The sequence below is a fragment of the Ochotona curzoniae genome, unplaced genomic scaffold (genome assembly GCF_017591425.1).
Source record: "Ochotona curzoniae isolate NIBS_2020 unplaced genomic scaffold, NIBS_Ocur_1.0 scaffold_3223, whole genome shotgun sequence".
In the NCBI taxonomy this organism is placed as follows: domain Eukaryota; kingdom Metazoa; phylum Chordata; class Mammalia; order Lagomorpha; family Ochotonidae; genus Ochotona; species Ochotona curzoniae.
Window position 1 is genome coordinate 2580962 of NW_024467108.1, and position 27556 is coordinate 2608517.

Below are 27556 nucleotides of genomic sequence, written 5' to 3' on the forward strand. Positions count from 1 at the left end.
CAATCTTTGCAAGCATATTATGTTAAGGTAGGTGCTATCACTCTTCCCATTTCGCAGAAGAGAAAAACTGTCATTAAGAGGTGGAACCTGGTTTTAAATGCAGGGATCTCATTCCAGAACCCCTATTATTTACTAAGCATATTATAGACAACTAGATAGCATCCTCCCCAAAGTAGGGCCCCTGCTTGGTTATCTCTGTTCTTGCACATAGGGCCTGTAAAGGGTTATAACTGTCCAGTCAATTCAAACTGTGACACTATCCTGCTGATTTACACATTTGAGTTGCAGTCAGCTCTTGGGCTTTACTACTTGGCACTATACATTGGACTTCACAGTTGATTTTTTTGGTTTTTTTGTTTTTTTTTTTTTTAAAGATTCATTTTATTTTTATTGGAAAGGTGGATATACAGAGAGGAGAGACAGAGAGGAAGATCTTCTGTCTGATGATTCACTTCCGATGCTATGCTGATCCGAAGCCAGGAGCCTCTTCCGGGTCTCCCACACGGGTGCAGGGTCCCAAAGCTTTGGGCCGTCCTCGACTGCTTTCCCGGGCCACAGGCAGGGAGCTGGATGGGAAGAGGGGGCTGCCGGGATTAGAACTGGCGCCCATATGGGATCCCGGGCGTGCAAGGCGAGGACCTTAACCACTGCGCCATCGTGCCGGGCCCCATTTTGGTTTTAATTGCTGACTTAGATACTCATCTATTTTCATGCTATGATTACATTGCTTTAGACCACCATGTTTTTTTCAGGGTGGGGGGGATTCTTTTTGCTCCAAGCTCTTCTATCCAACATACAAATAATGCCTCTTCAAGCTCTATTTAATCTGCCAACATAGTAGGCATTTATCAATGACCTCAATGAAATCAGAGAAGTGATTACGGAGGAGGACACAGGGGGACACAGGAGCCACAGGGTTCACCACCTGAGTCTGCTCGCCAGGCTGATGTCCATTCATGTTAACAACCGCCAAGTTACTCACAACTTATCAATCTGACTGTACTGTTTCCACATATTTTATTCATGTGTACATCACCAGAGACAGCGAATTACCTTGCTGAACCCAACACATGACCATCTTATCACACACCTGGCAGCCCTATTAAAATAAGCAGCTGGTGGCACAAACAACTGCTTTACCGAGGTATGGGACTGGACCATATCTTGGTCCCCCAAAATGGAGCACCACAGAGAGCAGAACCAGATGAGCAGTGGATGCTTTCCTGTCCCCAGCTGAGAGTCTCCAAGAACACAGCACTGAATGTAGAAAACTAAGAGGGGACACGGCACTGTAGTAAGGGGGATATTGGTATGTGAGACGGTCATGTTAGGCAAATTAGCTGGCACTGCTTTCCAGAGAACATTGTCTTGGGTTGCCTGAGGTCGAAGCGTTGTCTGCCAAACTAGAAACGGGTGCACGCTGGAATTGGAATATCATTACTCTGAAACCAGATTATCTTCAGCAACGATTCCAAATGGGATTAGAAATGACTCTTTGTTACTCAGAGATAATCGGCCACAGCAGCAGTGGTGGGAGAAACGTCAAGCCCAGCACACTTTCCTGGGGGCATGGTGCTGGCATTCTGGGCACTCAGCCACAACACTCACCCACCCTTCCTTGCTGGGAAATACTGGGCAACATTACACATCAGGCAGCGGTCACCTGGAACAAAAGCCAGCTCCACATCAAGGCATTCTGCTTAGGGCCCCCCTGTTCTAAACCCAGCTTAGATAAAAAAAGACTGGAAAAAAATTCCTTAAGTCCATCTGCTTGTGAGTCACCTATGAGATACAGAAGAGAGGTAACCCACGGATACCCTAAACTAAGGTAGGCTTCCTTGCAAGCCTTTCACCAACCTTTTTCAGGGGTGACCCTTAATGGTCAGACGAGTACTTGCATTAACAGGAACTAGAACACTGCTGCTGCAGTCCCCACCATGTTCCTGTTAACCTGGATGGTAAGCACTTATTATGTGGCAGGTACCGTTCTCAACACCTGATACAACCTTACAAACTCAAGCCTTGGGCCTGGCACAGTAGTTTAGTGGCTAAAGTCCTCGCCTTGCACATATCTGGATCCCATATGGTGCCAGTTCTAATCCTGGCAGCTCTGCTTCCCAACCAACTCCCTACATGTGGCCTGGAAAAGCAGTTGAAGATGGCCCAAAGCCATGTGGGAGACCTGTAAGAGGCTCCTGGCTTTGGATCAGCTCAGCTCCAGCCACTGTGCCATTTAGGAAGTGAATCAACAGATGGAAGTTCTTCCTCTCTCTCCTACTCTCTGTATATTTAACTTTCCAATAAAAAAAAAATAAATCTTAAGAACAAAACAAAACTGAAGTCTCAAAATAACCTTTAGGGAGCTGGTACTGTCACATAGTGGGTAAGGCCACCACCTGTGGTGCTAGCACTGCACATGGGCGCCAGTTTGAGCCTGGCTGCTCCACTTCTGACCCAGCTCACTATTGTGCCTGGAAAGCAGCAGAGAATGGCACAAGAGCTTGGGCTCCTGCATGCATATGGAAGATGTGGGAGAAGCTCCTGGCAACTGGCTTTGGACTGGCCCAGCTCTCTGATTGGTGAGGCCTTTTTGGGAGTGAATAAGCAGATGAAACTCTCTCTCAGTCTCTTCATCTCTATGACTCTACACTTTCACATAAATAAGCAGGTCTTTATATCTGCTTAGCCTTATTTTATGACTGAGGAAAGCATCTTTAAAAAGTGAAAGATGCTGCCAAAAGGACCTATATAGGAAGAGACAGAGCTAGATTTGAACCCAGAAGTCTGGCTCTGGAGCCTGCAACTGTTCTACCTGCTAGACTGTCAGAGCCAGAGAAGATCATGGTCCATGCTGATTAAGATCTTAACTTTAGTCTCTGATCCTCACATCCTGCCAGCTTTGCACACCCTGCTCTCTCAACTTGGTAAGCCCACGCTCAGAACCAAGATCTAGCCCCCATTCCAGGCCCAGGTCTGGGAAAGAACCTCTTTTCCCATCGCCTCCATACAGCATGGTCTCTCCCAGAGCAGCCCACGTGGTCTTCTCTGTGACCCTGACCACATTCTTCAGTCAAAGTGGGACTTGTTTTAGTTATTTTCTGTCTACCTGAATTTGGGAAGAGTGAGTGATTGTCCATTTTAATGTCACAGAATTACCCAGAACATAGTAGAGCATCAAGAAGTCTTCTATCACCAGACTGGACTAATGATGGCAGCAGCCACTGCCCTTTCCTTCCACAGGTGGTAGAGTCCAGAAGAAAAACCAAGGGGGTTTGGAGTCCACAGCCCACAAAGGAAGACCTAGAAAAACCTCTCCTTGCATTACAGTAATCTGGTAGGGGAAGTTGGCTTCTTGAAGAGAGAGTTAACGCCCCATCCCCTTGTAATATGAAGGGAAAACAAGCAAATGCTAAAAATAAAAGATGGCTATGAGATGAATTAAATGGTTTTCAGCCAAGAATGGCAGCATTTTAAAATGAACAAAGCCCAGGTACTGCATCCAGGAAGGCCTTGGCAAATGCGTGTTATCCACTCATTAGCTCAGTTCCTCAGGGACCCTAGCCAAGCAGGGAAGGCAGTGCCGGGAACCAGTCCTTCCGGTGCTGATGAAATGCGCTCCAGGAGAAAGGCAGAGGGAGGAAGGGAGGGAGGCTCTGGTGCGGAATTTCAAACAGTTCAGTCAGTACTTCATGCTCCCTCACTGTTCTCACCTGCAAACAGCAGGCCCAGGTGGACTTACATTTGAATCTCCCTGGACTGTTGTCCTCTTCTAGTGTCTTAGATTTCTTTAAGCATCACAAATCCTCATTAGGTGGCCCCTGCAGGGCAGACCAGGGGTGTGGTATGGTAGACAAACTTGCAGTCCCCCAGTTTCTCCCTCTGCAATTGAGAACCAAGTGAGTTTAGGTAACCCCACTGCATGGGACTACCTCTTGTAAGTGGGTCAGTGACCACAGCAAGAACTCTGCAAGACACCAACAAGGGTGTGAATTCCCGTATCTCCATTCTCTACCAGTAAACAGAATACACAGTACTCTAATGTGAGTTAGAGAGAATTAACGCCCCATCCCCTTGTAAGATTAAATGAAAATTTAAAATATTTAATTAAATGAGAATTTAAAATATTCCATGTGACCACAGACAATATCACTTTCCGACACTATATTCTCAGTATGTGCCTGGTCATAATGAATGACAACTAGAGAGGGATGACAGCTTTTAAAAAGATTTTTGGAAAAGTCAGTTACCCTTTGTAACTATGTGAAAGCATCATGTACATAGAGTAAAATCATTTTTATGCTTTGATGAATTTTGCTAATCATATATATTCATTTAACCAACACCATCATCAAGATATTGAATATCTTCATTACCCAAAATTTCCTTTATACCCGCCTCTTCTCACTCTCAAACCTTGGCAACCACTGATTTGATTTTTCTTCATAGTACTGCCTTTTCAAAAAGGTAGCTAGCTGTGGTTGGCTTTACAGCATAATGCTTTTGAGATTTCCCTGTGAGGAATTTGGCTGTGACTGGCTTTTACTGGTGAGTAGTTTTCCACTGCACGGACATAACATAGTCTGTGCGTTGATCAACTGAAGGATCTATAGGTTGCTTCAAATTTTTGCTGAATAAAAATAAAGCTTTTGCACAGAGGACTTTGTTTGTGTTTTTGTTTTCCCTGGAAAAATATCTATGAGCTGGTACTGTTGGGTTGTATGGGAAATATATGCTTTACCTTTGTGAGAAACTGCCCAAATGTTTCTAATGTGGTTATGCCACTATATGTTTCTATTAAAAATGTATGATAGGAATTGCTCTGCATCCTTGCTAGCACTTGGTATTGTCAGTTTTTCCTAATTCTAGCTCAAATAGTCCGTGTGTGATGGTATTTCATTATAATCTTTATTTACATGTCTCCAATGCCTAACAATGCTGAATATCTTTTCACACATATGCTACCATCTGTTCCTTGAAGAAGAGTCTGCTCAAATCTTACACTCTCTTAAAAAAGAGGAGGGGTAGTAAATGCTTGGCACAGTGGTCAAGATGCTGCTTGGAATGTCCATGTCCTATTTCTGAGTGCCAGAGACCAAGTTCTAGCACTGTTTCCGGTTCCAGCTTTCCTCTAATGCACAGCCCGAGAGTGATGGCTCAAGCACCTGCGTCCTCGACACCCAATGTGGGAAAATGAGTAGGGAATTTGGGGAATGAATCAGCAGATGAGCAATCCATCTCTGCCTCTCTGTCTTTTAAACTTAAAACACAGAAATAAACACAAATTAATACACTTGCCTAGTGGTTGGGATGCTCGCATTCTGTATCATAGTACCAAAGTTTGGTTCCTGGTTACAGTTCCTTGCTAATGCAAACTTTGGGAGGTGGCAGCAGATGGCTCAAGTCCTTGAGTCTTTGCCACCTATATGGGAAACATGGATGGAGTTCTGGGCTCCTGGTTTCAGGCTAGTCCAGCCCTGGTTTACAAGCATTTGGATAGTCATCTTACACACACACACACACACACACACACACACACACACTCTCCCTCTCTCTCTCTACCTTTCAAGTACCAATGAAACAGATTTTTTTAAGTTAAAAAGAAAAAAAGATAATTGGATTATCTTATTATTGATTTCTGAGAGTTTTCTATATAGTCTAGATAAGGTTCCTTTATCAGATGTGGTATGAAAGCTTCCTTTTTGAGGGATTAGGAATTATAAGAACTATCATCACATTTTTCTGTCCAACTATTACCTGCTGTACATCTACTGAATGCAGGTAATAGGAAAGACAACTTTCAATTTGTAAATACCTTAGTGCCATCGGAAAGAGGGTCACATGGTGCTTGGTAACTGAGGAGACTATTTTTATCTCCAATATAAGCATCCCACTAACATAATAGCTTTAAGGGAAGCCGCATCTGGAGAAACAACTGTCCTCTACAGCTTTTGGCCCCCCAGGCTCTGCACCTCCCAAAGCCCTGCTCTGGTCCGCCAGGCTCCTGGAATGGTCAACAGCCGTCACACTCCATTGCTGGCCATTGTCCCCTAGGGAAGGTAGGAGGCTCCCAATCCATCCCTCAGTAAAAGAGCAAACAGGGAGGCCTGTGGCTGGTTGGACATCAAAGTTGAACAAATAGACCTGGCAGGCCCTGTCCCTCCGCCTACACATCCTGCAAATGCCATCTGAAGGGACTCCCCCAAAAGGGGTCATGACTTGTGGCTTGTCATAGCACACATCAAAGTTTGCACCACACACGAACTGGGTGTATGGGTTCGAATCAAGTTGCCTAAGAACGGATACCCAGCCATTGTGTCCTGTTTTAATCCTGTGTTTTCCCAAGTAATTAAGCCTTCTTGCTTATGAACTTGTGACTAAGTAAAGCATCACTGAGAGGTTGTAACATCAAAGTACCTTCCACCGTCTGTCCGTGTTTGATAAAATTGGATTTCTTTCCCTTCCTAAAGAAAAACTAATTGAATTTAGGTAAAGGCTGGTTATATTTGCACGAGCCGGTGAGGGCTATGCTAAGTCACAGTGATCATCCTGGGACCCTGTGACTCAAGTCTTTAGTTGGTCAGGGTCAAAGTGCAATGCAGAACGAGGCACCCAGACTCAGGCTACATAAGAGTTGTGGTAGCACGAGGCTTACAAGGAAGCTCTCCGTGGGGAAGGAGGCAGATCCCAACGACTGCTGCTTGAGTCAACACTATACCCAAGCTGTTACTAGGATTGTATAAAGCGGGTAAATCTTCGACAGATTGGCAACAGAAGACAATGGCCACACTACTCAAGCCCTTGATGTCAGCAGTCCGAGGAAGCTTCTCAAAGCAAATGTTACGACTGCTTCCTCTCAATCTCCCACAGTCTAGCATATCAGAATCTGACACAGGAGAGTTTCAGAAAAAGTTTGCTGGCCACATAAAAGAAATGACACTGCAAAGGGACATCAGAACACAGCTCCTCTATCTTAAATAATGGAATGTCTTTACTTGTTTGTCTTGTCAAAACTTTCGCAGAAATTAACACTCAATTGCACTACCTACCTAGTTTATGAGTTCAACATAGCCTTAATGTATAACTACACACACCTGAGTATTCACACAATGATCAATTTCCAGATAGAGGGAATTCAGGTGACTGCTACCTTCTTCTCTATAAAAATAGTAAACCGGTTTTCAGAAAAATCATTTCTGGCTCATATGAAATGAGCTTTCTGATCCAATATGCTTTCTGATCTTCATCTGGTTTTAACTCTTCTGTTTTGTTCATTCGTGCATTTTAAATTCTACTCAAACCCTCCTAAAATGGAATAAATTATAAATTAAGTTCCTGTGCACATTTTTTGAATTTAATGCTACTGTACTTCAGAACATTTCCTTTCAAAATGGAATAAAATAACAAATACAAATTTACTACAGAAATACAAGTTCACAAGAAGACAAATTTCCTACAATCCGACTGTTACACTCTATATCCCTAAAGGTTTCACACACTAAACAGGTGTCTGCAGGTGAAACAGCTGGGCTGCTCCCTGTGTTTCTCTTGAGTCCATGCACTGCAGGCATTCCAAAGGAGGGAACACGTCTCTGCTACCCCTATACCACCCCTTTACCCAAAGCCAATTCAATAGCACTGAAATTTCAAGCTTGGCCAACATGACTGCAGAAGATGTGGCAATTAATGAGAATAAGCATGCCCGCAATATGAAGACTCCCTGGCTGACTGTGGTGGTACAAATGCAATCTTTCAAGGCTACACACATAGGCACTTTATCCATGAGACCCATGTACTCCAATCAATTTATTTCTGGAATTTTTGTTTTAATCAGTTCTACTTTTCCTTTTGTCCTGCAGGATGTCTTGCCTTCAAATAGTTTAGTTATATACTATAGGTATTCATTTATTTGAAAGGTGGAGAGAAAGATCCAGTGTACATCTGCTGGTTCATTCCCAAATGCTACCAGTAGCTAGGACCCCAGGGCTGAAGCCAGGAGCTGGCAACTCAATCCAGATTTTCCAGGTGGGTGGCAGAAATCCAACTACTTGAGCCAACCAGGGTCTGCATCTTCAGAAAGCTGGAGCCAGTAGCCAGAACTGAACATGGAAGCTAGGTATGCCGATGTGGAGTGTGGGTGACTTCTACTTTTCTAAAGCTGTTCTTAATTTTTTAAAATTTCTATATTTATTTGTTTGAAAGACAGAGAGAGAGAGAGAGAGAGAGAGATATCCCATTGACTAGTTCACTCCTCAAATGCCCACCGAAGTTGGCGCTGGGCCAGGCCAGGCAAGAACCAAAAGCTATGAACTCAATCCAGGTCTCCTACATGAGTGCCAGAGATTTAACTACCTAGCCATCATCTGGTGCCTCCTAGGGGCTCATTAGAAAAAAAGCTGGAATTAGGAATAGAGCCAGGACTCAAAATAAGACACCCTCATCTCATTTTTGTGGGCAATCGAAACAGTTACTCTTGTCCCCAATACCAAACCCCCCAGACACGAGTTTCTTAAACAGTGTCTCAACCTCCAGACCCAATGCCTGTCCCCTTATTGTTTATAATCTGTCTTTGTCTCTCTTCCCCCATAGGACCACCACTAGTAGAGAAATCAGCTCTATGTGGGCAGAAATCTTCCTTTATTACTGAACATTATTTCAAGTACCTAGGGTAGTACATGCAAAAAGTAGAGCCCAAAAACATTTCTATAGTAAATAAATCTGACCAGAGTGCATGCTACCTACAATAGATATCTATCTTCTTGATTCTGGAAGGAAGAAGAGGCACAAAATGGATGTTTAAAACACTGGTAATTAGTCCTAGGCACCAAAGCAAGTAAATACAAGTCAACATTCTCACTTTGCTCAACAAGCATCACTTATTTGCTAATGGCTCGGGATAAAGACAGAACAATCAGTTAAACCTACAACTCATTAGATTCACCAAGAAGTGTCCCCTTCAAGCACATTTATTAGCTATTTGACCACTAATTGACAGTTCTCTTAAGAATACCGCCTTACTACTCATTCTCAGCCCTGAAAACACTACCCACAGAAGGAACAGGCTCCTTCCTCACCACCACTGGCTAGTCCTTGTGGGTGGGAATGCCTGCCAGCTGGGCAGGGTGGAGGGTCAGCACGGAGAACAGACACCCGGGTTTCGCTTGTCACAGAGGCCTAATGCGGGCACCAGGGGCAATAACTCATCATTTATAGCCTATGGTGCATTCATTCATTATCTTATTTGATTCTCCAAAGAGTACAAGGAGAATGGAAATTCTCTGCCAGATTGAGTGTCCTCAGCCCCTCTGGCCAGTGACATCTTAGATACACTGTTTTGACATCACTGATGAGGATACCTTATGCTTTTACATGTGTTTTTTTCCTGCATTAGGTTGCAAGTTTCCCAAGATCAGTGAAGACTAGCACAGGGCCTTGCTCAGAGTAGGCGATTACTAAATGTCTGGAGAAATAATTTCCAAGGGTGAAACAAATTGTCATTAAGCTGTGAAATTCAACTAATAATCACAACCGGGTCTCTCACATGCAAGCATTATCTAAGACTATCTATATCAATTTTTCTCTTAAAGAGTAAGTGCTTAGAGATAAAGCCAACAAGGAAATTGAATGAAAAGAAGTTTATAATACAAAAGCAATGCAAACAGACGTGTCTAAAATTCGGCTAAATCTCCCAGGCTAAGTTGAAGCAGTATCACTCCTATATTGCAAAAATCTCAATTTCATTGCTATTTATTTATTTATTTATGAAAGCAAAGATGGCCAGGACTAGTAAACAAAATCTTCAAAGAATTTTTTTAAAAAAATCTGTTTATTCGAAAGGCAAACATACAGAGAAAAGACAGAGGAAGATCTTTTGTCCATTGATTCACTCCCCAAGTGGCTGCAATGGCCGGAGCTGCACCAATCCGAAGCCAGGAGCCAGGAGCATCCTCTGGGTCTTCCATGTGGATGCATGGTCCCAAGAGGGAGCTGGATGGGAAGCGGAGCTGCCAGGATTAGAACTGACACCTATATGGGATCCTGCAGCACATGCAAAGCAAGGACTTTAGCCACTAGGCTACCATGCTGGGCCCAAAATCTTCAATGAATTCTTGAGGAGCCCGTGTTGTGGCTCAGCAATTTGAGCCATCTTTCCTATGGGCACCAGTTCAAATTTTGGCTGCTCTACTTCTGATCCGGCTCCCTGCTAATGTACCTGCTAAAGCTGTGGAAGATGGCTCAGGAGCTTGGGGTCCTGCAAACCACATGGGAAACCTGGAAGGAGTTCCAGGTTCCTGACTTCAGTCTGGCCCAGCCCCAGTAGCTATGGCCATCTGGGGAATGAACCAACAGTAGTTCAAAGATTTCTCTTTCTCTATCCACCTCCTTCCCCAGCTCTTCCTCTCAAGTAAGTTCGATAAACAAACAAAAGAAAACTCATTGAAGGAGAATTAAAATTAAAATTGGTAACTCCAACTATGAAAGGAGCCTCCAGGGCAGGACTGTCACAGACTGGGATGGAAAGTCAGCATCCAACACTGGGCTTGGGTCTGGCATCAGGAGCATCAGTGTGACACAGAACAAAACACCAAAGTCTGCCAGCAGCCAACCAAGTGACTCGATACAAATCCACGTGACTTGATACAAATCATGTTAACTCTCTAGGCTCATATATTTTTGGGGTTGTTGAAACTCAAAGATAACTCTAGAAACAAAGTGGGTTACTTTGATCTTCATAAAATCATTCTAATCCCAAGAGAATGGAGTACTGTGTAATAGTGGATAGCAAAACGGCACACTGGCCCTCTCAGAAGGGGCAGTGACTGCAGACTTCACAACACAAATAGATGGTAGATAACAAGAAAATGAGAACTTGCATGTACACTCTATCGCCTATGACAGGATTTCAAACATTTGGTTGCAAGTCTGGTCACAATGGCTTAATCTGTAAATCTTTCCCCCACATGTGCCAGGATCCCATATGAGTGCCAGCTCATGTTCCAGATGCTCCACTTCCCATCCAGTGCCCTCCTTGTGGCCTGAGAAAGCAGTAAAGATGGCCCAAAACCTGGGGACCCTGCACCTGCCTGGGAGACTTGGGAGCTCCAGGCTCCTGGCTTCAGATCAGCTCAGTTCTGGCCATTGTGGTCACTTGGGGAATGAACCAGCAGATGGAAGATCTTTCTCTCTCTCTCCCTCTCTTTGTAAATCTGCCTTTCCAATACAAATAAATAAATCTTTACTAAATAAATCTTAAGAAAAATTTAGTTGCTACAACAATGCAAATGATTTGTCACAGGTCACAAAGCCAGTGAATGATGGCGCATTCAGATCCAAAGCTACGCCTTCCCTCTCCCCATCTACAGTGGGTCCAGGGCACCCTGTGCATGCTGGTGAGGGCAGGCAAGCGTGAGAACATTCAGGCTGGCTGTCTGCAGAGTCCCAGCTGAGAGGCCCCATGTTGAAGGAGATTCTTACCTGTCATTCCGGTTGATGGCAGCCACCATGAGCGCCGTCCAGCCAAGTTTGTGCCTTGCGTTGACATCTGCACCTTCTGACAATAACCTAAACAGACAAAAGATTATTTCCAGTGTATGGCTCATCCCAAATAGAGGTGGAAATAACGACAGAAGAAGTGACAGTCAATAAATAGGGAGTGATAATCAACAATCAGTGAGGCTGAGTGAGTCTAGAAAGAGGCCTTGAAGACTCAAATGCTCAGCCCCAGCTCCTTTGGTCTTCACAGCCCAAGGCCTTTTTCATCTTGTCTCCCCCCGCCCTCCCAGTGTCCCTGCTGACAGCCTCTTGAGAACACAACGAGTCTTCCCCATCCTCCATCCCCACACCAGCACTCAGCCCTTCTCCTGCGCTGTGACACCTCCTGACAAGCCTTCCTTGACTCATCCAGTCCACCCATCTCTCCTTAACTGCTCCTTAACCTAGCACGATGCCTAAGGCTGGGTCTTATCTATAGCTAAGCAAGTCCCAGTGTACAGGATTGATTCTTCAAACTGAACCATACTGTGGTGTTGGGTAATTCACAGTCCTTCTACACTAGGAAAGATGGACCAAAAAGTTAGAAATGCTGACTCGCACCCCATTTCCACCTTTGTCATTGCCATGTACACAGTTCAATATTGTTGGGCCAATTAGCAAGCACAGGATTTAAAGTAGACTACTCAGTCTGGACTCTGGGTCCCAGGAAGAGGGGCCTTACGATGTGGGGTAGAGAGAAGAGGAGCAACAACCCACTCCTACTGAGCATGTGTCACAGACACTCTGTAGTCACCTACTCTTTGATCAACCCAAGGAGTTTTTTCAGGGATGGGGAGGCAGGCTCAATGAAGATATGACTTTCTCAATGTCACACAACCAGCACAGGGCAGTACAGTGACTAGAAATCATGTCAGTAATGACTAAAGCTCTCACCCCTTCTTGCCTCACAACATCTTCTCTAGACAGAGCCTGCCTACAAGTGATGTGAAAGACCAAGACTGAACTATTGAAAGCAAATCAATATACACGTGCTTGATCCCATGCTAGATGCTGATTGGGTGAGGAGACACGGGGTTCATTTCAGGGAAGCAAATAACTTAGTGGTAGGGCTTGGTCCAGCACAAAATCAGAGACAACTGTGCCAGGAAAGGGGAAGATGCAGGGTTAGGAGTGATTCACCTACCACCAGCATCTCCTTGTGAGGAAAAGGCAGAAGGGCCAGGCAATTGGGAAGGTCTACTCTTTGGAGCAGTTCAACCCCAAGGGGTGATGAGAAGAGTCCAAAGGTGTGGCTGGGACTCCTCACACGATTGTGAGTCCCAAGCTGAGGAAACGCTCTCCTGTACCAGCCCACTAAGCCCGTGTGCTGCCAACAGGTAGCTAAGGCTTGGGAGGATGGCTGAGAAACATCATACAGCACTCATCCTGCTCTGCTGGGATGGCTGCGTGCCTTTTACTATAGGTAGGCAGTAAACAACACAGGCATCCCAGCAGGCACAGAACTATACTTCTCACGAGTGCTGCAAATGGGGACCACAGGTGCACAAGGGAACCTGATCTGGTCTCAAAGACCAGGAAGGCCTCTCTATCAGCGTGATGATAAAGGGTTTAGAGCTGGACCAAAGAGGCAATCAGTCGAGGAAATGGGATCAGCTCCTCACCAAGAGGGGGTTGTGAAGACTACAGCACCCTAACCGAGATCTGGCAGGATCGGGACACAAAATAGGAAGGCAAATGTCAGGAGAGCAGGCTGGGGAGCCCTCAGCACTGACCTCAGGTCTGGAGGACTCCTGAGCAAGTCCAGGTCCATTTATTACTCAACCTCTGCTGGGCAAAGATAATTTCTATGGCCAAAAATTGTCAGGGGGCTGAGAACCCCAGCACTGGATTTTCTGTCAGCCAAACATTTTTATCATAACACCTCTCTCTTAATTTAAAAAGCTCCCGGGTCCTCCCAGAACAGGCTAATACCAACAGTGGCTCTGATGGAACAGACCTCAATCCAAAAAGGATAAGGCAATCAGGGCAGGCTGAACAAACTCAGTTTTCTGAGGAAAAGACTTGGCTGGGGGCAGGCAAGGCAAAATCAAGAGGCCTCAGGCAGACTCTCTGAGTGACGGTGCACAGCAGTGATAACTGTGGAGACATACTGGGTCTACACAGGGTCTCATGCCACAGCAGCAGGCCCAGGCAGTGAGTATTGGCTTTTTTTGAACTGTAAATTCTCGTGAGGATATGACAAAAATTCCTGCAGAAAACAACACAGAACACACAGATATTCAATTTTTTTGTTTGTTTCAATATATGATGTCCATGAGTTCAATAACTCCTGTGATATCGTAATGGGCCCTGGGATAAAATCTCAGTGGGAAGGGCTGATGGATGCCTGACTCCTGTGCCTAAGACGGATAGCAACAATCCTCTCAGCTGCTTTTTCTTGTGGAGCCTTTGGAAGAACCTCAGAATCTTCCCTAACACATACTTCAATAAGCCACAGTCAACTGACTAAAGCTGGCAATGGGAAGAAAATTTATATTCGATAGCCTTTTACTAAAGATAGCAGGGTTGTCATTCAAGGTTTTGAAGGGGGAAAAATGATCAAATAGCTTCAGTAGGCTGAATCTGAAGGAAAATAAAAAATGGTGATTGGGGTCTGGTATTACGGTGCAGTGAGTTAAGCCATCACATGAGACAGTAGATCCCATATGGGCACTAGTTGGAGTCCTGGCTGCTCCACTTCCCAGCCAGCTCCCTGCTGATGCACCTAGGAAAAGCAGCAGAAAATGGCCCCTGTCACCCATATGGGAGAGCTCAAAGAAACTGTAAGCTCCTGGATTTGACCTAGCAGAACCCAGCTCCTGCAGCCACTTGGGGAGCAATCCAGCAATTGGGAAATCTGTTTCTCTGTATAATCCTGTCTTTTAGATAAATAAAAACAAATGTTGAAAGAAAATGGGGATAAGGAGTCCTGGATACATCATGACATTTTCTCTCTCTGGCCTCCCAGCATGCTCACCCTGGTGTCCACCTATCTCAGCAGCAAAAGCAATATTTCAAGAACCTCCCCTTGCATGTCCCCTTTGGATCGTGTGAGCACAGTCCTGAAACAGACTAGGCTATTAGGACACTAATGTGACCTAGCAGTGCATGGTCCTTTCCAAAATACCTGCTCCCTCCCATCAGCAGGACAGTGGTACCTCTGGGTACCTCCTTCTCTGCCAACACTTGGGGGAGCAGCCAGCTTCCTCATTCCTGCCTGTCTAATGAATATAAAGGTTATCAAAATGTTGTTTTTTTTTTTTAAAACAGATGGGTATTTTATTTTTAAGATTTGTTTTTATTGGAAAGTCAAATATACAGAGAGGAGGAGAGACAGAGAGGAAGATCTTCTGTCCACTGATTCACTCATCATGTGGCAGCAACGGTCAGACCAGTGCTGATCCGAAGCTAGGAGCCAGGAGCCTCTTCTGGGTCTCCCACACAGGTGCAGGATCACAAGGCTTTGGACCATCCTCGGCTGACTTCCCAGGCCACAAGTAGGGAGTCCTACTTGTGCAAGGCGAGGACTTCCATACGGGGCCCCACAACATTATTTTAATTTGTGATGCTCACCAACAATTTCAAGCTGCCTGCATTCTGGGGTTGTATCATCAGTATTTGCAGGATTTCTTTGTAAGAGAAAGGACTGCTGGCAATGGTAGCTTCCCTCAGCTTGTTATCAGAGTCAGGGGTCCTGGGTTCTAATACCAGCCCTGTTACCTAGTAGTCAAACACCCCAGGCAGGCAGATCATGTCTGTGAGCTGCAGGACCAACTCCTGCCAGCTCCACAGGAGTGAAAACGATGAAGAGGTCACACAGCTCAGCGTTCTTCACCGAGCCTGCAAGCCCCATCTAAACCTCCTGACTGGGAGCTAGCTCTTTTGGCTGAACTGTAACAGCAAATAGCAACAGTCTGCAGTGCAAGGCTCCCCGGCTTACTAGCTATGTATCTGGGCTCTCCTGTGCAAGGCAGTTCTAAGAAACAGAAGGGACACAACATCACAGAATCTTCCAAAAGCAAACCCAAAGACAAACAACTATTCCTCTTGGACAGCTAGTTGGAGTCCTCTCCAGCTTCCCTCTACAGGGAGCAGCCACTAAAGTTAGGATTTCACAAGCCAGGTTCCCTCCATCCCTTTTTGGTGTTTTGCAAGTGAATGCCCAGCAGGCAGTTATTTCAAAGTCCCAGGCCAGCTGGGGAGGAAGTTATTTCAAAGTCCGAACCAGCTGCGAGTGGCTGAAAAAGCCCCAGAGAACTGAAGGCTGCAGAAAGCCACCCTTGCTCTCCACAGTGATTTTCACCAAGGGACCAAAATGTAGCAAGTGAATTAATCTCTCTTAAAAAGAGCAATGCTTGTGACAGAGCATGGTGTCTCCGAAAAGGTTAGGATTCCATCATCCCTGCGATGAAGACTAGGATGTTTAATGCAGGCTGAAACTAAGGGGGAACTACGCTCTGGTACAGCTCAGGTGATGCAGTGGGACAGGAAAGACCCTGGTTCAGACCAGACCCCGTCACGTGCTGGGTGGGGAGCTGTGGACAAGTGACAGCCTCATTGACGTGATAGTTCCTGCTTTCAGCCTGCTCCTGCATCTGTTACCCTCACCACCCCTGCTATATATCATACATGTACTAAAGAAGTAAAAATACTCAGTATGCAAAAAGAACTACACAAACAAAAGAGCCAACACTTCTATTGTTATTTTCCAATTATTGTTCACCCCACATTAAAGAAGTGGCCGAGGCAACTAGGATGATAGAAGAAATCACCTGTGGAGAGATAAGCTGTCTAAAATCCTGAGACAAGAGGAACAAGGCAGGCCATCTGGGATAGAGAGATCACAGAGAGGAAGGAGTCAGAGGGTCTGCTCTTACGGGAGTCCCGAGGCTGCACGCTGCAGTTATAGGCACCAGCGCACAGGGCGGGGAGAGCAGGCAGTTTCACTTTTCTTAGCTGTGGAAGCTTCCATATTGCTGGAGGTCCTGTGATGGTTCTTGTAACAGTGATCATACTCAAACTTTTTTTTTTTTTTTTTAAAGGAAAGAGAACTTCCTCAGGAAAAGATCTTAAAGTATCTTCCTCTAAGACACCTTCCCTAACAGATTTGTGGCTACCAAAACCTCATGCTAGTCTGTGTCAACACAGTGGTCACATCTTCAGAAGTCAGAGTCAGTGTGTTTCTCTAAAAACGAGGTTCTGTGTTCATCTTTGCACTGCCAGGCCTGCCACAGCAGTGGGCACAGGGAGGGCTTGAGGTCTGAAGGAATGGCCACCTCCAGCACTGATCTACACAGATCTCCCACAACACTATCTCTTGCGTTGGAAGTTACCTGGATCACAATCGGATCCCATGCTCATCTTTCTGAAAGAACCTAGGCTCCTAGATTCTGGGGTGGCGGGGAGATAGGGAGGGAGGTGTGGCTGCCACTTCACAGGCTCAGAGACGAGGCCTGGGATTGTAGGTCATGGAGTCCAGTCACTGTTCAAACCGTAACTGGCTATACGGCCTGCAGAAAAACCCTCTACATGGGGCTTTATTTTTCTCTGCAGAACAGGGACTGAATAAAATTATTCCTACACTCTCTAAAATTCTAATGAATCTAAACACATATAGCATCAAAACAAAAACTGACAGGTGGCTTTGGAGCATACAAGAAATTGACTAGCAAGACTTGTACAGAAAGGAGCGGTGCTGGGCCTGCTGTTGGTGGAGAGGGAAAGTGGCCTGGGTAGGGATGCAGGGGCAGTTCCGGCCAACTCTGGGATATTCTCATGGGAATGAGGGAGCACTATATTTTTCTTCCTCTTTCTTTATGACCAATCAATATCAAGCGGCCATCAAACTTCAATTGTGCATTGTTCCAACTGATCTCTGGATCCTTCATGTGAACTGGCCCTTGGCTGCAGCTGGGGAGGGGCTGCTGGGACCCCTGTCCCACCTGCAGTACTGAGCACTGAGCCGTGCAGACCAATCATGATCACTATCTGGGCAGCAGGATCCTGGCTGCAGCCCCACAGAAGGCCCTGTTTACAGTAATAACAGCATCAGGCTCAGACCTCAGAGAAAAAAAAAAAAGGGAAGGTGCCTGGGGCTAGAATCCCCAGGCAGCCTCCATCTGCCCTCATCTACCCAGCCAGTTAGGGAGGGGCAGGGCAGAGGGCAAAGGCTGCTCTCAGACTGGGCCCAGGCCCCTAAACTTCAGGCAGAGTGCTGGTGCTTTAACTCCAGACAATGCCCCCCTGGTACCTTTCACATCCACTGCTTGAACCAGGTACCAGGCTCCTTGGCCCACACAGCCCCAAGCTTTCCTCTAGAAGGTTCTCCAGACACAGGTGCTTCCACTGACCCAGTCCACCCAACACTGTCACTCCTGGGTTATTCAAGGGAAGCAGGTGATGGACCGATGATGTATAGCACCACCACCAACTACAGGAATGTTGTGTAATGTGTGTGTTTCGTAGTTGGCCATTTCCTATCATAAAATTCCAAAATTTCTGAACTTTCAGGAAACTAATCAGCCCTATCTTCCTTTCATGCATGCACACAGGTTTAGAAAATTTCCCCATGGAAAAGACTGAGCCAGACAGAGCCTGCCTCTTGTTCCCTCCAGGTTGTGTGACTGCGGGCAGGCCAACGTTAACAGATATAAACTCCAGTCATCTTACCTCACCAGCCCACCAGACCTATCCAACACAGGTGCTGACATATTTAAAGCACACGAAAGCATTCCATGTTCCACAGCTGGTTGCTGTGACTGCAGTCAGAGCTGAGTTAGAACCACAGTGAAGACCTGCGGACTAACTGGACGAGCCCAGCCAGGGCAGCCATTCCCTGCCTAGCCCTCTTACAGAACATGTGTACACTTATCAAAGGTCTAAGCTGCTTCTTTCTCTCTTTTTTTTTCTCCCAGAACTATCCTGAACTTAGCCATTACAAATACTACATAAAAAACCCTCCAACATCCTTCATTCTTGTTCTCTTTACATTTTACTTGGCTCTGCAACTTTTCTATTTTTGCCTGCTCCTTGTGAAGATTTGAGGCATTATGCCCCATTCCCTCCAACACTTCAGCTTGTATTTGTATTCCAAGTACAAGGGCATTGTTTTACCAAATCACTGACCACCAATGATTAAATTCAGAATAATTCTCATCAATACACTATTTTTTCCCTAACATACAGCTCATATTCAAATTTCTTCAAGTATCCCAATATCCTTTCTAGCAATCTCTCCCCTGTGATCTAGATGCAAGCCAGGAGCAATGACAACCAACACTGCATGTGTCTTCAGTTTCATCTAGAATAGTTCCTCAACCTTTGATTTTCATGATATTGGCTACTTTGTTTATGGAATCCCCTTCAAATGAGGTAAGGGTTTCTTGAGGCATCCTGTCTCATCATTCACCCACCACGCCATGAAAAGGACTGGTTATGATCAGAGTCCTATAATGACTGTGTTGAAGTTGGCATCATGTGTCCCTCAAGGGTGTTTGATGGACAGCTACCTACACAAAGAACCGTCTGGGTGCAGGTAGCTGCCATGGGACGGTAGGTCACAGCAACAGACTCACACGGATGACTTCCTGGGGGGCAGAGCTGTGCTAGAAAGGACGGGCAGAGTGCTTTGATGATTCCTGTGCCCTGCCACGGCCAACACCTCTACTTCTCTAGGCAGCATGTGATGTGGCTGGGCTGCCAGAAAGCAGCATTCTCACTTGCGTGCCTCTGCTCAGGGCTAGATGCACATCCCGATGGGCAGCCCCAGACGCTTCAGCGACTTAGTGAACAGCAGGAAAGGTCTGCCCCAGCAGCAGAGGTGCAGGAAAGGGCCATGGGCGCCACCTGCTGGCCCCACAGCAGGACTCAGGGCTGCTTCTAACAGTGGGTTGGTGGCTGGGCACCACCTGCATTATCACACTAGCATTGAGACACAGAGGGGGCTCCCACCTCTCTAACAGGGTTTAGCATTTGAGCCACCATTGCTCGCTCCAGAACTCCATGAGATTTTCAGCTAAGAAATTGGAAAGCTGACCTTAATACTTGGTTGCCTGGGAGGGTCAGAACTAAGGCTGGGCCTGTGCTCACTCAACAAAACTTAAGCAACAATAGCTTCTGCAAGTTAGTCTCCGTGCTGGACACTGAGGGCACCCATACGGCTCAGACGTGGACACTGCCCACAAAAAGCTCTCAGCCAGCCAGGGGCAGGCGAAAGAGGACAGGCAAGCACCCAAATGACAGCATGGGTACCCCGTGGGATGTCTGCACAGGATTAGAGAGCTGCTCTTCATGTCCTGCACACCTCATGAATGATGGGCTTCAAAAGAGCTTCCTGAACCTTATACTCCATGGCAGGCACTTGACCTTTATGATCTCAAAGAACAAACCCAAGCAAATGACTGAAGGTTGCAGAGCCAGTCAGTGGCAGCTTGTGACTGAACCCTATACTCTCCCTGTGGACCCACTGCTGCTTTCAGGCACATCCCATGGTGCTTTCAAATTTAGTGTACATCAGCACATCATACCTGTCTGATGGGCCTAACCAGACGACAGAAAATGATAAAGAAGGAAATACTGTAAATGGAAACCAGCTTGTCTGAGGGATACAAACATTCCATCACTACTTCTAGAACCCTCTCCCTTGGAGGAGATTCTTCTGGCCCAATGTACCCATTCTTCATGAAGGCTCTATACCACCACCACCATTTTCATATTCACAAGGCAATACAATGCATCACAGTGGCCCTCCCCAGGTTAAAACAAGCTCAATCAACAAACTCAACCACAAGGTGACAGAGAACAGCAAGCCCTGGCTCAGTAGGCTGGGCTGGCTCCAGGTTCAGGCCACACTAACAGAAAACATAGGACCTCTAGCAAGGGGATGACCGTCCTGCTCCTCCCACAGGTACCCACACTTCACTGCTGTTTTACAAGACCATGACTAGGCTAGGGAGGAGACCTGAGAAGCCAGCCTGACACAACTTTTGGAGTTGTCCCCTGCCAGTGACAGGTCTGAAACAGGAACAGGGGCTGTGCGGTCCTCAAGGACAGAGCTGGGGCCCAAGCAGGAAAGAGAGCTATCAGCAATGACAGTCTACTCCGAGTTAGGTGCTATGCCAGCTGCCTTCATGCTCTCTCTCCCTCTCTCTCTCTACCCACCTCCTTCCCTCTCTCTCTGACACACACACACACGCACACATACATACTTCAGAATTTTACTAAATACAATTTTTTTTTTTTGCTCAAGAAAGTCTTTCCATACAGTTCCTTAAAATATCACTTATGGGCTCGGCACAGTAACATAGTGGCTAAAGTCTCTGCCTCGCATGTGCTGGGATCCCATATAGGCTCTGGTTCATATCCCGATTGATTCACTTCCCTTCCAGCTCCCTGTTTGTGGCCTGGGAAAGCAGTAGCGGACAGCTCAAAGCCTTGGGACCCTGCACCCACACGGGAGACTTGAAAGAAGCTCCTGGCTCCTGGTTTCAGATCGGCTCAGTTCCAGCCATTGTGGCCAGTAAGGGAGTGAACCAGTGGATGGAAGATGTTTCTCTCCTTCTCTCTGTAAATCTGACTTTCCAATACAAGTGAATAAATATTTTAAAAGTATATATTACTTATATATCCAGGCCCAGGCTGAAGGCCACCTTGCTTATGAAATCCTAACTTCGCATACGTACTAACTGCAATCCTTCAACCAGATAGCAAATTCCTTGAAAGACAGAGGTCATCCTGATAAATCTTTATTCCCTACTCCATGCCCACTGGGGCATGCTGCTGCTAACAGGGCTTAAGAATGAGTAAGTGCCAAAGAAGGCACACAAAGACCAATAGCAGATACAGTCATCAAGGAAATGCACATCAATACTACCACGAGCCAGCGCTTCACACTCACTGAACCAGCTATACTGAAAAGCGCCTGCCGAACTGAGGTGCTGGCAGCTTGCCTGGGAAGTCGAGTGCATCTGCCAAAGGTTAAAGACAGAGTTACAGTATGACCTAGTAATCCCACTCCTGGGTACGCACCTAAGAGACTGAAAAACATAGTCATACAGCAATCCAAGTACAAATGTTCCCAGCAGCATTATTTGTAACAGCTGAAAAGTGCAAACACAAATGCCAGCCCTCCATATGGGGACATCACTCAGCCATAATGAGGGATGCCACACAGGGTGCACCTGGAAATCCTGACTAAACAGGCAGAAGCCAGGACACAAAAGTCACACGATACAGGATCCACTCATAAAAGATGCCCAGGTAAGCCAAGGGAGATGGAGAGCACAGGAGTGGCTGCCAGGCCTGGGAAGAGACAGGAATTACTCCTGATGAGATCAGGGGCTTTTGGAGGGTGATACAAATTTTCTGAAATTCAACAATAATGCTATTGCATAATCTTATATATATGCAAAACCCACTGAACTGAATACTTACAAAAGTGAATTTTATGGTATCTGAACAACTCTAAACTAAAAGAATAAATGAGTGAATGAAACGTCCAACCAGGCCCTATCATCCTGCAGGAACACAAGGTGCCCCACAGTCTGAGGTGCACAAGAGGAGCTACAGAGGTGACCTCAGCACCATACAGCACAGAAGTGTCTGCCCCAGAAAGGGGCTGTGACTGGGAAGGCTCTTGCCTGGCCTGCTGGACTCTGATCCACAGGGAGCCCAGGGCCTCCCCCATTGTTTGCACTTTCCATCCTGTCCCTGCTCACTGCCCATCTGCAAAGGTTGGTCAAACACACAGCCTTCCCAGGAGGCCCGGGCACAATCCCTTCAAACAAAAGGGCTTTGAGATGGAAGCCTAGCCCAGCCTCAGACAGGATTCTTATGCAGCCTTCCTGGGCCTCCAGTCCCCAAGAATGGAGGATCCTGGAGCCAGTCAGCCAGCCCAGCTGCAGCCCTGACTGTCACTCCCTGCTGGGCATCCCCTGGAGAATAAACAGTGCTGTAACCAAGCAGCTAATCAGCGAGCTGCACCCTTCACTGTGTCCACCAGGCTCCTGTGCCTTGCCATGGTGGAGGCAGGAGAAGGAGGTGCTGTGCTGTGACAGGGAGAACACGGCTTGAACTGACTGGAAAGAAAGGCAAGGGGGTGAATCATTACACAGCAGCCTACACTCACACTCCTAGGCCTGTGGGAGGAGTTCTCACGGACTCGCCCGAGCAGTGAGACACAGTCAGAAAAGCACATACCTGGGCCTGGATTACACTGACTAGTAGTGACGTCATGGGTAGGCCCTAGATCTGCCCAAGTGGTCAAGTTTTCTCACCCAGATAATGGAACACAGTGTGGCCAAGAATAAAGACAAAACGTACACAGCAGCTGGCATTCTGCTTCGCACGGAGCGGCTACGGAGTGCTAACAGCTCCGAGGGTGACCTTTCCGAAAGAGACAGGCAACGGAGCACCAGCAGCATCTGCAAGGAGAGCAGGCAACAGACCACCGCTCTGTGAGGAGCACATCCGGGACAGTCAGAAGCCAAGTCTAACCAACAGAGAATCTTCTTGGGAGAGCCACAATCCATCCTAGAGTGCCTGGGTTCTGCTTCCGATTCCAGCTTCCTGTGAACACACGCCCTGAGAGGCAGCAGGACTCAGGTACTTGGCTCTCTGCTTCCAGTAGGGGAGATCAGATTGAATGCCCAGCTCCCAGCTTTGGTCTGGCCTAGTCCCAGTTACTGCTGGCTTTTGAGTGAACCAGAAGATGCAACAGCTGTCTCTTTGTCTCTCCCTTTCAAACAAACAAACACAGACTCAGATGGGAAGGGGAACCTTGTGAATTCCAGCTAATCAGGCAGAAAGGACTCTCCTTTCAGCTGGAAAACAACTCCCTGAGCCTGGGGAGATGGTAGGCCGGGCACTGGCAAGCCTCTCTTCTGCTCTGGGGCCACAGCCTCCTCCCCAGCAAGGCAGGGCCAGGCCATGTCGGGTAGATTATTCAGGCAACTGAAGGTGTGTTTCGGCCTCTGCGAAATGGGGCTATCCTGGCTGCATGGTTTTGTGAGGGTTCAGTGACTAGAGCCTCACCTGGTGCCTGATACAAAAAAGATATTTGCTAATAAAAAAGACAGTCACTTTCAGTCATGTTAATGTTATCAACATGATGCTTCCCAACTGCTCTTAGAACTATTATAATCAAAATAGTATATATAAGAGTTGACATGAAACTAACCTGCTATAAATGTTACATCAAATTCCTAGGGTCCAAAAACCACATGGTGAAACCAAGTCCAAAAGGCTCCTGTGAGGTTTGCTGTCTGACTGGACAGTCACTTCCCCTGTGTGCAGATGGCTGCAGAGCTCTGAGTGCTCACACCGAGGGCTTAAGAAAGATGCAGGGTTACAGAAATCTACTAACATCACCTGCTGGTGGGGATGTGGGGAAAAACATAACCCATTCCACTGCTGGTAGGACGCAGACTAGCACAGCCACGAAGTTAGTGTCAAGAGTCCTCAAACAACTGCAGATCTATCCACCATATGACCAAGCTATCCACTCCTGGGAATATATCCAAATGAAATGCAATGACATACAAGAAAGCAACCTGCATCCGTATATTTATAGCAACAGAATCCACGGTAGTAAAGACAGAAGCAACCCAGATGCCCATCAAAAGAGGAACAGATAAAGAAACTGTGGCACGTCTACTCCATGGAATATTACACAGCCACTAAGAAGAATGAAGTTCCATCACTTGCAACAAAGTAATTCCAACTAGAGACCATTATAGTGACAAGGGCCAAAGTGACACCTGCTTCAGCTTCCATGTCAGTTCTTTCTGTTCCTTTGCAGCCCCCTGACCCACATCTGTCTGTCCACTGCATGGGAGAGAAAGGAGTTTCTTTGAATAAAGGCCACCTATATTTGCTATACTCGGTTGATACATTGGTTCACGCGTGGTCAGTGAAGCTAACACCAATGAAACTGTTATATATACCTTGACAATCTGATACTAGATTTTCTGCCATTGCCTATACCTACAATGCCATGATACATTTAAATAGCAAAATGATGGGCTTGTGACTACAGATGAAGGACTATACTATTGCAATAACAAAGGGGAAAATGGTGGTGGGGGAGAATAGGGGAGAGAGAAAAAAAAGGAAAGGGGGGGATTCTTATACCTTCAAAACTGTACAATACATATGTTTATATATAATTTCACTTAAAAAGATGATTAAAATGCAAATGTGCAGAACATTCTTCCCATTCCCTTATTCCATTTTTTGAAAGATTTATTATTTTTATTGGAAAGGCAGATATACAGACAGGAGGAGAGACAGAGAGGAAGACCTTCTATCCAATGGTTCACTCCCCAAGTGGCCGCAACAGCTGGAGCTGTGCCAATCCAAAGCTAGGAACTTCTTCCAGGTCACCTATGCAGGTGCAGAGTCTCAAGGCTTTGGGCCAGCCTCGACGGCTTTCCCAGGTCCCAAGCAGGGAGCTGGATGGGAAGCAGAGCTGACGGGATTAGAACCGGTGCCCATATGGGATCCTAGTGCATTCAAGGCGAGAACTTTAACCGCTAGGCTATCACGCCGGGCCCTTTTTAATTTTTTTTTAAGATTTATTTATTATTTTTATTGGAAAGGCAGATATACAGAAAGGGGGAGAGACAGAGAAGACGACTCTTAATCCATTTTGCTGAGATGGATCTAGTGTCACTAACAGCCAAGAATAACACCTGTTAGGTATTGAGCACTTACTTGCTATGTGCTAGGACAGCACCTAAGGGGCTTGCCTGCACTTTGTTGCTGAATCTTCATAGGAAGGGGGGAAGGTGGAACAGTTTGCAGAAGAATCTAAGTTTAAAGATTAGACAACTCTTCCAATGTTACACACCTAACAAGTGGCCCAGCCAACAGGGATTCCCTCCTTGCTTTGTCAGACTCCAAAGAAGCTGCCACTCAGTTCACCGATGATAAGAAAGTCACCTGGGCAGATCCAATGACAGAATGACAGGAAGGACCACCTGGTGCCTTAGGACTTGGGGCCTGGAATCCCTGCATGAGGCAGGAGAGTGAAGGATGCAGAAGGTCCTTAGGGTCCAGGAGGCAGACTCTGAGAAGGCTTTCCAAACAGGACAGGGACAGACAAGAACTGCGAGGCAAGCAGCTGAGTGACTACTCCCAGAATAACGTGCTGAGAAACTTCAATGATCCCGATGGGGTTTTGGCTTTGCCAACAGCATTGGCAATAGGTCCACAACTAAACTGGGTGTCCAAGGAAGAACAGCATTGGGGAGATAGTCCTGGGTCCCCAGGAGACTGCAGCTTAGGGACCTACCCTGTCTCAAGGGACTGGACCATCCCATGAGGATGCCAGGTACTCACGCTGCAGCTTCTGAGCAGCTGGACTGATGGCTTTCACACCAACCCTCGACCCTATCCAGCTGCTGCTGTTGCCAGCCTCAAGGCAAAGCCCCCTGCTGCAGGCTCTGGTGCCCTGCAAGGCCTGCGGACACCAGGCTCCTGAACTTCCCTCTGGCCACAGTCCCGCCAGCCTGCTCTGGTCCCTCATGCCTGCATCCTCACCCCACAGGACTCCAGTGAATCCCAGGGCCCTCTTCCTTCTGTCATTTCTGAGCCCGAGCTTCCTGGAGGAACTTCCGACTTCTTCCCTGTGTCGTTCCTTTGCGGGAGCTGTTCAAGTTGTGATGACGAAGCTTATTAGCTCCATGCGCCCAGGCCAGTAAGCATTCTTGCTTTATGTTTTTTTCCTTACATTTTAATTTTTTTCAAAGGGAGGAGGTCAACCCTGTTTAACAGATTAAGATTGCAGTAACTACAGAAGTTTGGTTACCTCTATCATTTACAAAAGGCTTCCAACAACAATCAGTAAGCAGGCTCAGCACTGAATGACACGGCAGGGATCTCCCGCCTTGCCAGTCTCACAGAAAGAGGTAGGAGGTGAGGAAAGAGATGAGCCACCCACTAGAGAGGAGACTGCTCACTCCGGATGCCCAAAGCACTGCTCAGAGCCCTGGGTACTGGAAGGATGAACGAAGGCTACCTGCAGACCTGACAATGATGACCCCAGATCGTGACTCTCCTGAGATCCTGGAGGGAGCACAGGCAGGCACCAGTCAGGAGGCAGCTGCAGGCCCAGGGCCGCATGCTTTTTCGGGGACTCCAGCTTCCCCATGGCTAACGCAATAGACCCGGCTGCTCTCTGCTCACAGGCTTGGCCAGACTCTGCTGGCCTTCAGAGGAAATTACCAGTGGCTTCCACAACACACCTCCCTGGGAGCTCAGGAAACACCTGTACCCAATATTCCACAATAACCTTCTGCCACCAAGGGGCCAGCAGTGACCGAGCTGATCAAAGGCCTCAGAGGCCCGGGTGCTGGTGAAGGTTCATGAGAAAGGTCCTGGCCTTCTGGGGTGTAACCGGGACCCTTCCAGAGGATGCAGCTTCCTCGGCAGAGCTCACACTGGGACCTGTATTTAAAAGCTCTCAGAGTAAATCCTATTAACAGTTAAGACCTAGGAAGGAAAACTCCACGACTTCGTAATTTGTCAGCTAGTTAATAGCTATGTCAGATGTGGAATGTGGGTTTTCTACTGATAAAACTCTTGCCTTCTTTCTGTGATAGGAGTCTGCCCTCCAATACTCTAGTATTCAAAGAAGCAGGTGGGTTACACCTTAGCATTAAAAACAAAACAAAAAACCAGAATAACTTCAGGAAGTTTTCACTGGAATCATCAAATGGCAGGAGTGATCCCTAGAGACCGTGACCTTTGCTCTACTACAAAGCTTCCTTTCAATCCACTGCAAGCCACAAGGACATTTACATATTTACCCATCAAGAGAGCCGGATGTTTTGGTTGCTCTAATGCCATCATTAATATCTTCCTATCCAGCCAAAATGATGTAACAATCGATAAACAGACAGCCTCTCCCAGGCCCTCAGACAGTCAAATGTATTTACCAGCCAGGGTTTTTGTTAATTAGATAAAATCCCTGGATCAATGTGCAGATCATTTACCTATGCTGTGGCTAAGCACATTCTGGACACCTCAG

At 46.6% G+C, this 27556-nt stretch overlaps 1 protein-coding gene across 5 annotated transcripts in view; it reads right to left on the bottom strand.

The window, feature by feature from the left end:
• The window catches only part of CLPB (caseinolytic mitochondrial matrix peptidase chaperone subunit B), a 136689-nt gene that overhangs the window by 100565 nt on the left and 8568 nt on the right, over positions 1-27556 (bottom strand). For 3 of the 5 annotated variants that reach the window (XM_040964429.1, XM_040964431.1, XM_040964430.1), the window contains exon 3: positions 11473-11559. The exons of 1 other annotated variant lie outside the window; for it this stretch is intronic. In XM_040964429.1, the coding sequence (XP_040820363.1) occupies positions 11473-11559 (87 nt within the window). The remainder of the gene's footprint in view (positions 1-11472; positions 11560-27556) is intronic. One more of the 5 variants, XM_040964433.1, reaches the window with a different exon arrangement.